This window comes from Molossus molossus, unplaced genomic scaffold (genome assembly GCF_014108415.1).
Source record: "Molossus molossus isolate mMolMol1 unplaced genomic scaffold, mMolMol1.p scaffold_m16_p_12, whole genome shotgun sequence".
Taxonomy (NCBI): domain Eukaryota; kingdom Metazoa; phylum Chordata; class Mammalia; order Chiroptera; family Molossidae; genus Molossus; species Molossus molossus.
In genome coordinates, this window is record NW_023425347.1 from 81,135,181 (window position 1) to 81,151,292 (window position 16,112).

General features: G+C 45.8%; 1 protein-coding gene across 1 annotated transcript in view; it reads left to right on the forward strand.

Annotated features, from left to right (window-relative positions):
- Positions 1–16,112, forward strand: part of CSMD2 (CUB and Sushi multiple domains 2) — a 558,434-nt gene that overhangs the window by 512,286 nt on the left and 30,036 nt on the right. The window contains exons 53-56 of the mRNA XM_036256013.1: positions 690–863; positions 7,888–8,061; positions 11,031–11,219; positions 14,764–14,937. Coding sequence (XP_036111906.1) covers positions 690–863; positions 7,888–8,061; positions 11,031–11,219; positions 14,764–14,937 — 711 coding nt within the window. The remainder of the gene's footprint in view (positions 1–689; positions 864–7,887; positions 8,062–11,030; positions 11,220–14,763; positions 14,938–16,112) is intronic.

The window sequence follows — 16,112 nt, forward strand, 5'->3', positions numbered from 1 at the left end:
CATCCCCTGCCTAGACCTTAGATACTAAGGTCCTTGCTCCTCTCACGCCTTCTCGAATCCCTCAAGTGCAAAGGAGGGTCCCAGCTACACAAACCTAATAGCATAGATTGGATGATCTGTTCCAGAGGGCACAGGGCTGCCCTCCCACTGTCTCAGGCCCCTGTTGAGTTCACAAAGCCAAAGGATGCTGGAGGAAATGCTAGGACCATGCTCCACCCAAACCCCATAACTCACCTGGGTACATCGTCTCTGTGCCTTGGCCCTCAAGGGGAGGAAGGATAAATTGAGCAGACCACCTGTTATTTTCAACACAACTAGGCTTTGACGGCCTTACTATAGACGTAGTAGATGCTCAGGAAATGCTGGTTGATGAGAAAAAATGGGGTGGGGGTGTGTGCAGGAGGTAACAGTGATCATTTCTCACCTGCATATAGACACAGAAACTAAAGGTCAGGGATGGATGGTCATATGGGATGCACACTTGAAATTTGGTGTTGCCAAGTCTTCAACACCTTTTCTATCATGTCTAGAGTTCCTGATGTAGTCACTCCTGGATGGCTACTCTCCAGGGGAGGTTGGGTACTTGGTCCTTTTCTCCCATTCCTGTCTCCCCCTACCCTGAACAAGCCCCACCTCATTTCCTGTAAGCTCCTCTCTGATTTACACTCTTTTCCCATCCCCCATCAAAGCCGGACACTGCGGGACTCCTGAGCCCATTGTCAATGGACACATCAATGGGGACAACTACAACTACCGGGGCAGCGTGGTGTATCAGTGCAACGCCGGCTTCCGCCTGATTGGCATGTCCGTGCGCATCTGCCAGCAGGATCATCACTGGTCGGGCAAGACCCCTTTCTGTGTGCGTAAGTATGTTACCCACTCTCCCTAGTCATGGGCTCAGAGTCAACATGGACTTTCTCCCTTGTTCTCTAGATTAGGTTAGCTGGAGGCTTTTGCATACTTTTTGCAAAGATGCAAGTGTTTTATCTGTTGTTTTTAATTTCTGCATATCACTAATTATTGCTTTCATCTTTATTATTTATTTCCTTGTGACGTCTTTTGGTTAACTTTTTAGTTCATTTTCTACCTGTTGAGTTGGGAATTTAACTTATTTTTATTCTTTCCTTTTTCTTGATTGTCATGGATATAAGTATTTAAGACTATGAAATTTCTTCTGCTCACTACTCTAATTGTATCCCACCGATGATAATCATTTGTTTTATTATTTACAAGAAATTCTGCAATTTTGGTATTAATTTCCCCTTTCACCCAGAAGTTTTTAAATAGAAGAGTATTTTTTAAAATTTCAGGTGAAGGGCCTTTTTAATTTTTATCTTGTTATTTATTTCTAATTTTATTGCATTGTATATAACATTTCTACTTAGAATTTACTGATGGTCTCTCTGTGGCTTAGTATTTGATCAGCTGTTACGTGTGTTCCATGTGCATTTGAGAAGAAAAGGTGTTGGGGGTAAAGTTCTGTGTATAGTCATGAGATGTGCCTTGTTGGTTATGTTGTTTATGCCTGTGTACACTTATTTATTTTGTTGTCTGCTTGACCTGCTTTGTTCTGAGAGGTGTGTTGTAAATTTTTCTATCATTCGTGTGCTTCTACTTTCCCTTGCATTTCCTGTGGTTTCTGCTACATATAGGTAGCCGCTGTGTTATTTGATGCCTAGATATTCATAACTATTATCTCTACATTGCAGATTGTGGTTTTCGCCTTTGAAAATGCCTTTCCTGTCACTTTTAATATTTTTTCACTTGAATTGTACTGTGCCTGATATTAGGCTTACAATCCTTCCTTTCATCCTTAACATCAGAAACAGCATTTTGTTTTTATAACAGTTTAATGCTAGTGGCCACCCCCGTTTTCATATTTAACCATTTATTATGTAGTTCATCCGTTTTTAATCCGTTGGCTTTCATGTTTTGACTGTACAGCAGTCAACGAACCTGTTCTGCTCCCCTTGCCTTACTCCCTTCTCCTCCCGTTTTTAGCTGCATTATTTCTACTGTGTCAGAACATAAAATGTTTATTATGGTGTTTCTGTAATATTACTGTACCCTTTTCCCTACTTTTATTTTACTCCTAGATCTAACATTAAATATGTTAAAAGCTCACCAATGCTGCTGAAGTTTTCCCAGTTACCTCTTAGTTGGTGAAGCTCAGTCTCTGGTAGATTCCTCAATAATGCCTCCTCTGCAAGATGTTCCCCGAGTTCTTGCATGTTTAAAACTGTGTATCTGAATTTAGAATTAGACGGATAGCTGGATTGGATATAAAACCCTTGGTCACTCTTTCTTTGACTTTCTTTAAAATACTCTCCCATCATTAGTTTGCTTTGCATGCTACTCTGAAGAACTCAAACATTAGCTTCATTCTGTTTGTCCTTCTAAGTTACTCAGTGGCTTTTCTTGGGGCCCTGATGATTGTTTTTTCTTTATTTTTGAAGTCTAATATTTTTTCCAGGATATGCTCCATGACAATTTCCCTAGTTACACTGTGGACCTTTGAATATGTAGATTCAAGTTTTATTTCTGAGACATGTTCTTGAATTATAGTTTTAAACACTGATTCAAGCCCACTGTTCTGTTTTTCTTATAAATCAGCTCCAGTTCCGTGTATGTTGAATTTTTTTGCCTGTCTTCTGTTTCAGTCTCTTTGTCTGTGGTCATTTTTACTTCATCGTATTTTCATTCCCTTGGTGATTTGCCTGACTTTCTTCAATGCCTGTTGGTAAATTACCATTTGATAATGTTCTCCCTCTTAGAATTTAGTCTGTATTTCTGAGGTAATTTTGTCTTTCTCTTCAGTTCTTCCCTGCATGTCATCAATTACCTTTTCCTATTCTCCCACATTTTCTCCATGTCTTTAGTTTTTTATCTTCTGATTCTCAGGATGGTTTTTCATACCTCCAAATACTCATGTGTTAATATTTAATTCAGTTTAGAGTGTTTTTACAGTCTTCTTATGTTTCATGTGTTTTATTTTGATCAGCTGAAACGTTTTGATTCCTTTCTATTTTCTTTATATAGACTTAGGCTGATGTGTTCTATTCATTTTGTGGCTTTAGGAGGGTTTACAAGAGTACCCCTTCCTGTCAGTGTAGCAAAATACAATTGTTTTGTTTTAAATTTATTTTTTATTTAGGTGTAGTTGGTATACAATCATATGTTGGTTATATTAGTTTCAGGTGTACAACATAGTGGTTCAACATTTTTATATTTTACAGTGTGATCACTCCACTAATTCTAGTAATCATCTGTCACCATGTAAACTTATCACAATATTTCCCTTCCCTGTTCACCCATACCCTCCTCCTTTCTGGTAACCATTCCTTTGGTCTCTGTATCTGTGAGTCCACTTCTGTTTTGTTTTTCTTGTTTGTTTGTTTGTTTGTTTGTTTTGGTGTTTTGCTTTTAGATTTTACATACAAATGAAACTACATGGTACTTGTCTTTCTCTGCCTGACTTATTTCATTTAGCATAATACCTTCTAGTTCCATTCATGTTGTCACAAATGGCAAGATTTCATTCTTTTTTATTGCTGTGTAATAGTCCATGAGATAGATAGATATATCTCACATCTCCTTTATCCAATCATCTATCAAAGGACACCTAGGATGCTTCCATATCTCAATGCAGTTCCTATCAAAATACCAACATCATTCTTCTCAGAACTGGATCAAATGATCATATAATTTATATGGAACCACAAAAGACTCCAACTAGAAAGAACAAAGTTGAAGATATCATGCTCCCTGATTTCAACTATACTACAAAGCTATAATAATCAAAACAGTATGATACTAGCACAAAAACAGACACAAAGATCAATGGAACAGAATAGTGAGCCCAGAAATAAACCCTCATTTATATGGTCAACTAATCTATGACAAAGAAGGTAAAAATATACTCTGGAGTAATGGCAGTATTTTCAACAAATGATGTTGGATAAACTGGACAAATACATGTTTTGTTTTGTTTGGGGGATAGGGGTTGTTAATCCTCACCTGAGGATATTTTTCTATTGATTTTTAGATAGAGTGGAAGGGAGGGAGAGAGGGAGGCAGGGAGAGAGAGACAGCAATGTGAGAGAGAGACATTGATTGGTTGCCTCCTGAACAACCCCAACCGGGGCCAGGAATTGAACCTGCAACCCAGGTATGTACCCTTGACTAGGAATCAAACCCAAGACTCTGGTCTGTGGGCTGACGCTCTTACCACTGAGCCAAACCAGCCAGAAAGTCTGTTTTTGTTTGGTTGGTTTGTTGGTTTTGTTTTTTAATTGTTGAAAGTATTATCGATGTCCCCCTTTTTTCCCCATTGACCCTCTCCTTCCCTCTCCCACCCCCCTCCTGCCTTTCCTAGCCTAATGTCCTTGTTGATTGGTTGTGCATATATGTATGTAAGTTTTTTGGTTTATCTCTTCCCACCCCTTCCACCCCCCCATCCCTCAGAGTTTTGTCAGTCTGTTCCCTACTTCCATGACTCCGGATCTCTTTTGGTCCACTGCTTATTTTGTTCATTATGTTTCACAAATAAGTGAGATCATGTAGGACTTATCTTTCTCTTACTGGCTTATTTTGCTCAGCATAATGCTCTCCAGGTCCCTCCATGTCATCTCAAAGGATAAGAGACCTCTATTTCTTGCAGCTGCATAGTATTCCATTGGGTGAATTACCACAGCTTTTTTATCCATTCATATCTGCTGGTGGACACTTGGTTATTTCCAGATCTTAGCTATTGTAAATAGTGCTGCTATGAACATAGGGGATGTTTTGCTTTTTAATAAAATGTTTTCTTGTATAAGGTAAGAGAAAGTTATTTCTCCTCCATTTTGTTTGTTTCTCCTTTGTCATTTCAGAACCCTAAATTTCTCCTTTTGTATATTTTTCCTGTGTTACCCGATCTCTGGAGGATCTCTCTATCTCCCTCCCCTTCCCTTCTTCTCTCATTTCCTTCCTTCCTTTATTTGTTTACCTTTCTTTTCGTCTGGAGGCAGTGAGGAGAATCACACACACTGTCACGTCCCTTTCCTGCAGCCGGTGCCTCCTGACACACCAGAACCTTCTCCAGCATGTCACACTGAAGATGAGAGTTCTCTTTCCAGCAGTGATTTCCGATCAGTGTTGGCCCGTCTCCTTCTCTCTTCTCGTCCCGCGCAGTCTCGCGGTCTCGCGGTCTCGCGGTCCACAGGCTTGCAGGGAGCGGGAGGGGCAGTTCTGCCGAGTGCTTGTTCTCCTCCTCACGCCTCATGTGAAGTCTATAGCATTCTCTGTCCCCTAGTTATGCTGCGGGCCGGGATTTCCCCTGTGTGCTTGTTCATCTGCATTCTGGGGGTTAGACGACCACCATTATTCCCAGCTGCCCGGCGTTCATTTGAAAAACTCTTCACTTTTTAATGCTCCCTAAAGTAAACCTTTGTGTAGAGTTCAGGGTTTTGTTCTTAGTTTTTGTGAAGGCCAGTTTTTGTTTATAATTCTTTTTCTTCATTCGGCTTTTTGTATATGAGATGGAGCAATAAATAATGCGACTTACTCAACAAGCAATCCGTGGAAATAGATCTTAATAGCTTCTAAAGTATGACGTTCACCTAAAGCAAGACCCATCTATAGTCATTTGTCTTGCAGATGTTATAAAGAAAATATATTCGGTTTCATCCAGGAGACACAAATTCAAATGCCTTCAGGCAATTGGCACAGAATGTGTGTGAATAGATTGGGCTATAAAGAATAGGGGATTCTGGAGTCTAGAATTAGATGGAGACTGTCTGCCTGACCTAAAGACATTTTAGATGTCTGGGTTCAAATCCCAGATCTACTACTATATGTCATATGTCTGTGACCTTAGATGACTTAGTTTACCTCACGGGGTCTCAGTTTTCTCGTCTATAAAATGGAGATACTTCAAAGAGTATTAAGAGGATCAAATAAATTAATACAGATGAAATGGTCAGAACAGTAAAAACATAAATAAATAAAATAAAATTATTAGAACAGTGCCTGATACACACGTCAAACAGATGCTGCTGTTGCTGTGGTGACGATGACAACGATGATGGTGATAATGCCACCACCTGTCACGTCACTGAATCCAGGATCTTATGTCCCAAACCCCCTTCTCTCCCAGAGTATCTGGAGCAAGAAGGCAAGAGTCGAGGAACAGACATTTATAAGGGTTACCCGGGGTAGCCGTGTTAGCCATCACTACATGTACACCCAGTATCGGCCATCACCAAAGTTCCTGCAAGTCCTCTGCATTTCCTGAGCCAGCGCTCTTGCCCGCCCCACACAGCTATTTTACAACTTCACCTCTTTTCTGAAGACCCATACTCCATCCCCATCACCCATATTCTCAGCAGACAGCAAAACAGATCGTTGAGATGGCCTGGAATCAGAGAAGCTGGAGAAAACTCAGATGAACCACTTGGAAACTGGCCCTTCTGTTTCCCCTCGAGGAGAATGATGGTACCTACCTCACCGGGCTGTAGGGATTCAATGAAATAATATATGTAAACCCCAGTAACTATTAGCCAATGATATAATCTCACTTTCTCTTGTGCAGAAATGATGGAAGCCATCAGACAATAATTCCTCCCGCACTGCTTCCCCACCCACACCTGTCCTTGTCGGCATTCAGCCAGGCCCCTTCCCTCTTGCCTCGGGGGAAGCCTCTCTCCAGGCCCCAGGCTCAGCCCTCTACCGAGTCTCCGGATCTTCTTTCCTTCTGCCTCCTTAGTGAGCTTGGTCTGTTTCTCACTCTCTCCTCCGAACTGCTGACCCTCCCTTTCTACTCCTTTCCCTCGGCCTGTACGGCCATGTTCAGTAAACGTTTCTGTAGTACCCGCTCTGTGCCAGGCGCGATGTTGTGGACACAGAGGAATCGAATGTGTCATGGTCTCTGTGCTCAGGACCCTTGGGTCTAGTGGTCCATGTACTCAAGCCCCAGTTAAGTGTGCAAGCCTCCTGAGGACCCCTAGTTTCCTTCCTCATGAGGTTTGTCCCTCTCCCCTCCGCAGCCTGGGTTCTGCAGGGAACCAGACCTACCTGGGGTGTCTGACGTTTCTTGAGTCTCCCCCTGGTTCCTGTGACACTCCTACCTCCTGTCCAGCTCTATTTTCTGCTTTGCTGATGACCCCTCAGTTTCTTTTGCAGGCACTTTGGTGGCTCTGCCCTTTGAAAGGTGGTCCTCCCAAAGGTTTTCTGCCTCGGTACTCATCTCTCACTGTGTACGAGTGCTTTTTAACCTTGAGGAGGGGGGCCTGGCCCTTTGTGAACCCGGGGAGAAAGATGGGTTCTCTCCCAAGCTGACTGCATGCACCCAGTATTTTGCATATCATTCCAGTGGGTTCACAGACCCCATGAGGCTTATCTCCACTCTCCCACCATCTCCTAACAACTCTGGTTCCCTGGGGTTGGCCTCGGCCACTGGTCTGGCAAGAGGACCAATCCCTCCATTCAGGCTTGGTTACTATTGACTCTGGCTCTGTCAGGATTGGCCCAAGAACTGGGATGCGTATCAGTCATCTGAGCGGCAGTCATCAGTGTATCTAGCAATGAAGAGTAGAACTGGGGGGCCTCAGGGCTCAGAGGCATGACTGTGTTGCTGGATAACAGAGAGCTACAGTCCAGGCCTAATGCCCTGTGGGGAGTCATAGAATGGTTTCTGTCCAGTTGTGCAAACTATGGACATGCCTTCAAGGGGGAGGGAATGTCCCCACGAGGATTTCAGGAGATAAAGGTTTTGCAACAGAAGAGACTACAGTTAGACTTACGGCTGAACTTCACTGATGGGCATAGACATGCCAGGTGAGAGGAGGGTGAACTTTTTGGGGTGTGGAAGGACAGGAGGACTTAACCTCTCTCCTGTTCTGGTTACAGCAATTACCTGTGGACACCCAGGCAATCCGATCAATGGCCTCACTCAGGGCAACCAGTTCAACCTCAACGATGTGGTCAAGTTCGTCTGCAACCCTGGATATGTGTCTGAGGGCGCAGCTGGGTCGCAGTGCCTGGCCAGCGGGCAGTGGAGCGACACGCTGCCCACCTGCAGAAGTGAGTCCCTTCTCCTCCCACTCCGCCGCCGGCGGCTCCATAGCCGCGAGCACGCCCTTCCATGCGGTCCTGGCGTTATTTTGACTCAGATAGGGAAGACTGGGACAGAGGAGGGTCATAAATGGGGACTTTCTCAACCCCTACACATAGCCATGTAAAATTTAAGTGTTGGTTACATTTAAAAAAAAAAAAAAAGCGCAAGTTTCATCTGTCAAAACAGAAGTTGAAAACGATCTTTTTGTTCACGTTTTGTAAACCAGTAATTCATCCCACAGAGCCCCATTTTTTTTTAAAAAAGCAGAGAAGTTCGAATGAAAAATAGAAAGCGAACAGTCTAGGGCCTGGTGACGGGGGAGGGAAGAGAAGAAACCCAGGACCCCAGAGGCAGACTGCATCGAGGCTAGCCCGGCTGCCTCCGGACTGTTGGGGAGCCGCCCCGAAGGCTCTGAAGGCTGTGCGCAGCGGGGAAGGGGACACGGGGTTTCTGCCCCTCACCAAAAACGGCCGGGCCAGCTCGGTGACATGGAAGTGCAGAGCCGGGCCAGCTCGGTGACGTGGAAGTGCAGAGCCGGAGTGAGCGGAAGGCGAGAGCCCGGCCCCGGCCTGGAGGTTGACCAGCTCCTCAGCGAGGGGCTGAGATCCCCTGGACAATGGCTCCTCCTCGCAGGGTTTGGGGTCCGGGTGGGTGGCTGTGTGATGTGACACAGCTCACTGTAACTGATATCAGAGGGCCAAAACTTTCAAATAATTTTTGTTTTTAATCCTCACCTGAGGATATTTTTCCATTTATCTTCAGATAGAGTGGGGAGGAGGGATAGAGAGAGAGAAACATCGATGTGAGAGAGACACATTGACTGGTCGCCTCCCACATGACCCTGACCAGGGCCGGGGAATAGAACCAAACCTGAGGCACATGCCCTTGACCAGGTCTGCAAGCCGACACTCTAACCACTGAGCCAAACCAGCAAGGGCCAAGTAATTAAAAAAATAAATTAATTAAGATACATTCACAACTAATCCTAAGAGCACATCCTTCCCTTAACATTCCAAGGTGCCATTTTGAGTGAGAGAAGGTTCTAGAGACCTCGGAGGAAGATTAGCAAGACTTTGTTTTGCACCTTCCTTCGGTCATCTACTCAGGCAGGAAGAGCTGAGAACTGAGGCTTTGGGGTGCCATCCCATGTTCCCTTCTCCCCAAGAACTGCTTCATCCCCCAACACAAAACACAAATCCTCCTGTACCTTCCGCTACACCTCCCAGCGCCGCCCCCGCCCCCGCCTCTGGAAGACCTTAGAAACCATGGCCTCCGGTCCTGCCCCCACCAGTCCATTCTCTCTCTCCCCTGATCTGCCTAAAATGCAAATCTGACCCGGTCACTCCCTGTTTAAAACCCCTTCCCAGACTTCCCCGGCCCTTAGGAGAATGTTCTCTCCCCATCGGTTTCCACAGCCCAAGGGACCTGGCCCAGCCGCCCGGCCAGCCTCCTTCCTCACTCGCCTGCCCCCAGCCTCGCTTCTGCACCGGGTTCCAGCCACACGGAACCTGCTGTTTCCTTACACGTGCCCTGTGCCCATGCACCCCCAGGGCACTTCCGGCCAGTTTCCTCAAGTGCAGTCTTTCTTCTCTGTCCCCCTCAGCACCCCCGCTCTGTCCGGGTGACTTCTGCCCAGCCGTCAGGAGCCGGCTGAAAGGTCACTTCTCCTGGGAAGCTGCCGGCTCCACCCCCTGCCCCGGGCTTTCCTGGTCTACTCCCTGCTCTGACGCTCTGCTTCGTGCTTCCAGCACATTCGCTGCTGCCCCTATCAGAGCGCTTAGCAAACAGGACAGTCGCTTGTTTGCCCTTCTCTCTAGACCAGCAGTTCTCAACTGGGGATGATTTACCCATCCTCCTGCCCCAACAGGGGACCGATGTCTGGCGACGTTTTGGGTTGTCACACTGGAGGATTCCTATTGGCGTCTGGTGGGTAGAGGCTGGGGATGCTGTTAAACATCCTGCTATGAACAGGACCGCCCCCACAACACAGAATTATCAGCCCCAAATGCCCACAGTGCCGAGGTGGAGGAGTTCCACTCTCGATGGTCAGTTCTGTGGTGCCCTCACTGCCCAGCACAGCGCTTGGCACTCAGTATACCGCCATAAAGATTGTGAGGGAATAGTTACCGCCCACTTGTTCTGTGATGCCAACTTCTCTGAGCCTCAGAGAGGCTCATCAAGGTACAAATACCTTATACCTTAAAAGCTTATCAAAGATTTAAAATACCTGCCCTGATGCCCGAGAGACGCTGGCAGGATAATGGCAGCAGAAGTGTTTTGAGGGCAAAAGTACACAAGATGAGTTACAAAGGATATTGCCATTACTCTGAAATTGCCCTCTGATTTTGAGTTAAGCTGCTTTGGAAACACTTTACCATTTAAAAGTCAAATCTGTCCCCCAGGATATTAATCTTTCCTGAGAATACTCATAAAAGTGATTAAAACACTTCCCAAAAGAGCCCGGCCCCTGTTCAAGTCAGCTCAGATGCATGGGTTTGCAACTGATGAGCTTTGCTGCAGGAGACACACGGGGCTGGGATAGGCACACAGATGGAGGCAGTCCTGCCCTCGGGGGACTCGGGTGTTCAAACAAATCAGCCTAGGCCGATCCAATCTACAGTCAACTTCATGCAAGGGAGCACGGAGGAGGGAGAGGTTAGCCAGTCTGAGAAGAGGTGGGAAGGCTTCTCGAGGGAGGTGATGTCTAGCTGGACACGTGAGAACGAGTCCCTTAGCCAGGTGGTCAAAGTGCAGGAAGAAGCACCAGCCTCGGGACCAGATCACACTCCCAGGCGGTATCTGCTTTGTGTTGCCTGCTTTAGTCTAGAAATTTTGCTATGCTGGGGTTCCATGCCTGTTTGGGCTTCTGAATTCTCATGTAAAATCAGATGAATATGTATTTAGTCTGCGTCTAATTTTTCCCGTTCCATTGCAGTCATCAACTGCACAGACCCTGGGCACCAAGAAAACAGCGTCCGTCAAGTCCATGCCAGCGGCCCGCACAAGTTCAGCTATGGCACCACAGTGTCTTACCAATGCAACCACGGCTTCTACCTCCTGGGCACCCCGGTGCTCAGCTGCCAGGGAGATAGCACATGGGACCGGCCCCGCCCCCAGTGTCTCTGTAAGTAGATGTCATCTACTCCAAATGATCACCTGTACAGGCTGACGGGATGGGCCATGTCAAAGAACTGTGCTCGTGTGTGTGTGTGTGTGTGTGTGTGTGTGTGTGTGTGTTACCTCACAATGATGGTCACTCTGGCTGCTTCTTGGATGTCAGAGCCCTTCTTGGGCCCCTATTGGGTTAGGTGCTGCACCATTTCTTGTGCTCCCTTTCTTCCTGTCTGGAGGCCTGTTCCCTTTCTAGTACCTGCCACCAGCTTCTTCAGCCTTCAGTGTTCTCTTCCTCTAGAACTGGCTGCTGTGTGGAACACTGTCTCCTATTTTACCCCTCCCTCGCTTTTTCCAGAAAAACAACAAGTTCTTGCTGTGAAGGACTGACGTAAAAATTCCAGACTCTTGAGGCAGACCAAACTGGATTTGGATTAATAACCAGCTTCTTTGGGAAGGTTTAATCGATTTACACTTTTTCCTTTTTTTAGTGAAATATAATTCATATACCATAAAACTCACTCTTCTGAAGTCTATCATTGAGTGATTTTAATATATTCACAAAGTTGTGCAATGCTCACCACTTTCTGTCTATGAATTGGCCTATTCTGGACATTTTATATAAATGGAATTATATATGTGGCCTTTGGAAACTGGCTTCTTTTACTTAGCATAAGGTTTTCCAAGGTCATTCTTGTTGTAGCATTTATCAATACTTCATTCCCTTTTGTGGCCAAATATTATTTTGTTGTAGATACACCACATTTTGTTTATCCGTTCCTCAGCTGACAAGACATTTGAGCTGTTTCCACTTTTTGGCTCTGATGAATAATGCTGCTATGAACATTCCTGTACAAGTTTTTGTGTCAACATATGTTGTCAGTTCTCTTGGATAAATACCTAGGAGTGGAGGTGCTGGGTTATGTGGTGACTTTATTTTTAACGTTTTGAAGACAATCATTTTCCAAAGTGGCTGCACCATTTTACATTGTTACCAGCAGCTTATGAGGGTTCCAGTTTCTCCACATTCTTACTTATACATTGTTCATCCTTGTCATGATAGCCGTTCTAGTGGGTGTGACGTGGGATCTCATTGTGGTTTTGATGTCCATTTCCCTAACGACTTATGTTGTTGAGCATCTTTTTATGTGCTTATTGGCCTTCAGTATCTCTTCTTTAAACAAATGTCTAGTCAAGTTACTTGTCCATTTTTTAACTGAGTTGTTTGTCTTTGTATCGTTGAGTTTTAACAGTTCTTTATATATTCTAGATACGATACTCAGACCAGATACAAGATTTGCAAACATTTTCTCCCATTTTGTGAACCATCTTTTCACTTTCTGGATAATGTCCTTTATCTACTCTTTTTCTCGTTGCTTGTGCTTTTGGTGGAATATTTGAGAAACCATCGCCTAAGCCAGCAATTTTCAACCTTTTCTATCTCCTGTCACACATAAACTAATTACCAAAACTCTGCAGCACACCAAAAAATACATATATATTTTTTTGCCGATATGACAAAAAAGTAGGTATAATTTTTATCCATTCACACCAGACAGCTATTGTTGTATTGGCTGTTGTCATTTCTTTTTATTTGACAGTCTAAGGGAAAAGAGGTCAGTGCCCCTGACTAAATAGTCGGGGATTGAATATTTTCAAAATTCTTGCAGCACACCGGTTGAAAATCACTGGCCTAATCCAATGTCATCTGTGACCAAGCATAGTTTTACCTATTCCTTTCCAAACTGGATGCCTGGTACTTCTTTCCCTACCTCATTCCTGGTCAGAACTTCCAGGACAGGTTGAACAGAAGTGGCAAGCACAGACATTGTTGTTGTGTTCCTGGCCGAGAGGGGAGAGCAAGCTCTCCATCCTTAGCGATTACGTATGCCATCAGCTGCGGGGTTTGATAGATTCCCTCGATTCGATTGGGGAAGTTCCCTTCTATTCCTAGCATGTTGAACATTTTTATCATGAAAGGGTGTTGGATTTTTGTCAAATGACTTTTCTGAATATTGGGGTGATCGTGTGGGGTTCCCTCCACCCCCCACCAGTCCATTAATATGGTGTATTACACTGATTGATTTTCATATGGTGAACCACTCTTGTGTTCCTGGAAGAAATCAGACTTGGTCACAGTGTATAACCCTTTTATTATGCTTCTGGATTTGGTTTGCTAGTATTTTCTGGAGGATTTTTACAACTAGGTTCATAAAGGCTATTGGTCTGTAGTTCTTCCTTGTGATCTGGTTTTGGTATCAGGGTAATACGGACCTCATAGAATGAGTTTGAGAGTGTCCTCTGTTCTAGTTTTAGGAGTAGTTTGAGAAAAATTGGTGCTATTTCTTCTTTAGAAATTTGGTAGAATTCAGCAGTGAAGTCAACTGGTCCGGGGCTTTTCTGTGATAAAAGTTTTTGATTATTGATTGATTCTATTTATTTGTTATAACTCTATTTAGATATTCCACTTTTTTTGTTTTGTTTTTATCTTTATTAATGAAAGTATTACAGATGTTCCTCCTTTTTCCCCTGATGGACACCCTCCTCCCCACTCTCACCCACCCGCCTTCATGGCCTAACCTGTGGTCTGTCCTAGAGAATGTTCCATGTGCACTTGAGAAAAGTATGTGCTGTTATTGAGAGTGTTCTGTAGATGATTGTTACATCTAGTTGGCTTGTAGTGCTGTTCATTGTATTTCCTTGTTGATCTCTTTCCAGATGTTCTGTCCATATTTAAAGTGGGGTGTTGAAATCTCATACTATAATTTTCCTACATGGCACCCCCTAGAATTAGCTATTTATTTGGTTATTTGTAGTCTCCTTTTCCCGCTAGAATAGAAGCTCCACACGAGCGTGACCTTTATTCTCCCAAACACGCGGAACAGTGCCCGCCCCCAGGAGGCACTCAGTAAACAGGTGTTGAGTGGGTGAGCGAGCCTGAGGCCCACCTGCGGCAAGAGCAATGGGAAGGCAAAGCGCAGGGGCCTGACAGCATCGCCCCGCCGGAGCCTGTGTGCTTCAGCTCCAGCCTCGTCACTGGTTCTCACAGACACTGATGTTTCGGGAAAGGGAACTTGCAGACTGAAGGTGTCAAGTTGGGGGCAGTGGGTATGGACAACTGTAAGACGCAGTTGGGAAGGGACTATAACTGGCCCTCACTCTGGAACCTGTAGCCAGACAGTCCTGGGACCACGATTGCCCACTACGTATACTATGTGCCAAAGACGTCTTGGCTATGTCCGCCAGCAGTGAGGAACTAGGGAGAGGGTGTTACAAGAGGCAAGAAAGACTAGGAACAAACAGGACTGCATTCTTACTGCCTGCCGAGAGTTTCACATGTGCTCTCTCTTCAACTTAAAACAAAGGTATCACTCTTCACTTCCCTGATACGGAAACTGTACGACAAGGTGGGTGGGCATTGTCTGCTGGTGCCAGCTGGGTGTGCCAGCAGGAAGTGTGCTTCCTGTCTGCCTGTCACTACAGAGAGCCCAGTGTGTGTCCTGAGATGACGATCTCTCCCTGGGCAGAGTTGCTGAGATGTTTGCTCTTCTCCACAGTGGTGTCCTGTGGCCATCCGGGCTCCCCACCCCATTCCCAGATGTCTGGGGACAACTACACCGTGGGGGCGGTCGTGCGTTACAGTTGCACCGGCAAGCGGACTCTGGTGGGAAATGCCACCCGCATGTGTGGGCTGGACGGAAACTGGACAGGCTCCCTGCCCCACTGCTCAGGTATGGGGCCTGGCATGGGGGAGGGGGCCCAAGGGAACAGTTGGCTCATGGGAGGTGCACAAGCTCCCAAGCGTGAGTGTGGCAGGAGGGTGGGAGGAACGCAGACCTCCGAACCCTCATCTCATCTCTAACAGGCAGAGAGAGCACAGCTATCAGAGGTCCTGTCTGGACCTCAGCCCGTGTGGTCTGCGCCCAGTTTATCCCATCAGTCAGCTCTGGCCAAGTTCGTGCAGCCAAGAGATTGCCGACCAGGGAGGATACAGCTATTCTTACAGTTTGAGGTTCCCAGATGACCCTGTCTCCCCAAATTATGACACTTCCAGAATACTGAACCAGGTGTTAGTTAGGGCTCCCCAGAAAAGAAATTCTCAAAGCACGGAGGCACTGTTTCAAAGGGCTATTGGCTGGCCAGGGCGATGCCAGACACATCACTCTATCACCACCAGGACGTCAGCCCCTCGCCTCTGTAAGTCTCATTAATCACCCAGTTCATGAACTGGGCAGGACTGCGTTTGAGCCACCAGGACTCATTGAACCTGGACTAGAGAGAGGCCAGTGATCTGGGTCCCTCCCTGACTTCATTATGTTTGACATTCTGGGGGAAGTGACTTGGGAGGGTAGCATGGGGAGGACAAGGGCCCAGTATATTGAGGCCTCTGGAGTTGCCCACAGAGCAAGTGTCAAGAGGAGGAAGCATTCCAAAGAGGAAGGGCACACCTGTCCCATCCAGCGCCCTTCCAAGCTTTTGCTCCAGTCTCTTCTGGGAAGAATCTCTGCATAAAGCTCCCCACTCTGGATGCTTCTCTAGGACATTGGGCTGACAGCGCTCTTAAAGACCGTTTGACCTAGTTAGGGGACCCTTGTTCTCCACTGGAAAGGGAAGTGCCGGGCAGAGAAGGAAGAACCCAGGAGACAGCCCTGAGCATCTCCTCCCCACTGGCATGTGTGACTCGACCACACAGCCGCCCTCCTGGCCCGTGGCTCGGAATCCCAAGCCTTTGCACCCAAACTCGAATTCCCCTTCTTTGAAGTTGGTGAGCAGAGGCTGGAGAATGAGCTGCTGGAAATATTACAGAAACAGTTCTTGTCTGGAGTAGAACAGTAAGCCAGACAACCTCCAAAAACTTTTTCCACCCTGAGATTTCATAATCTGGTGACTTCCGAAGTACTGGTCC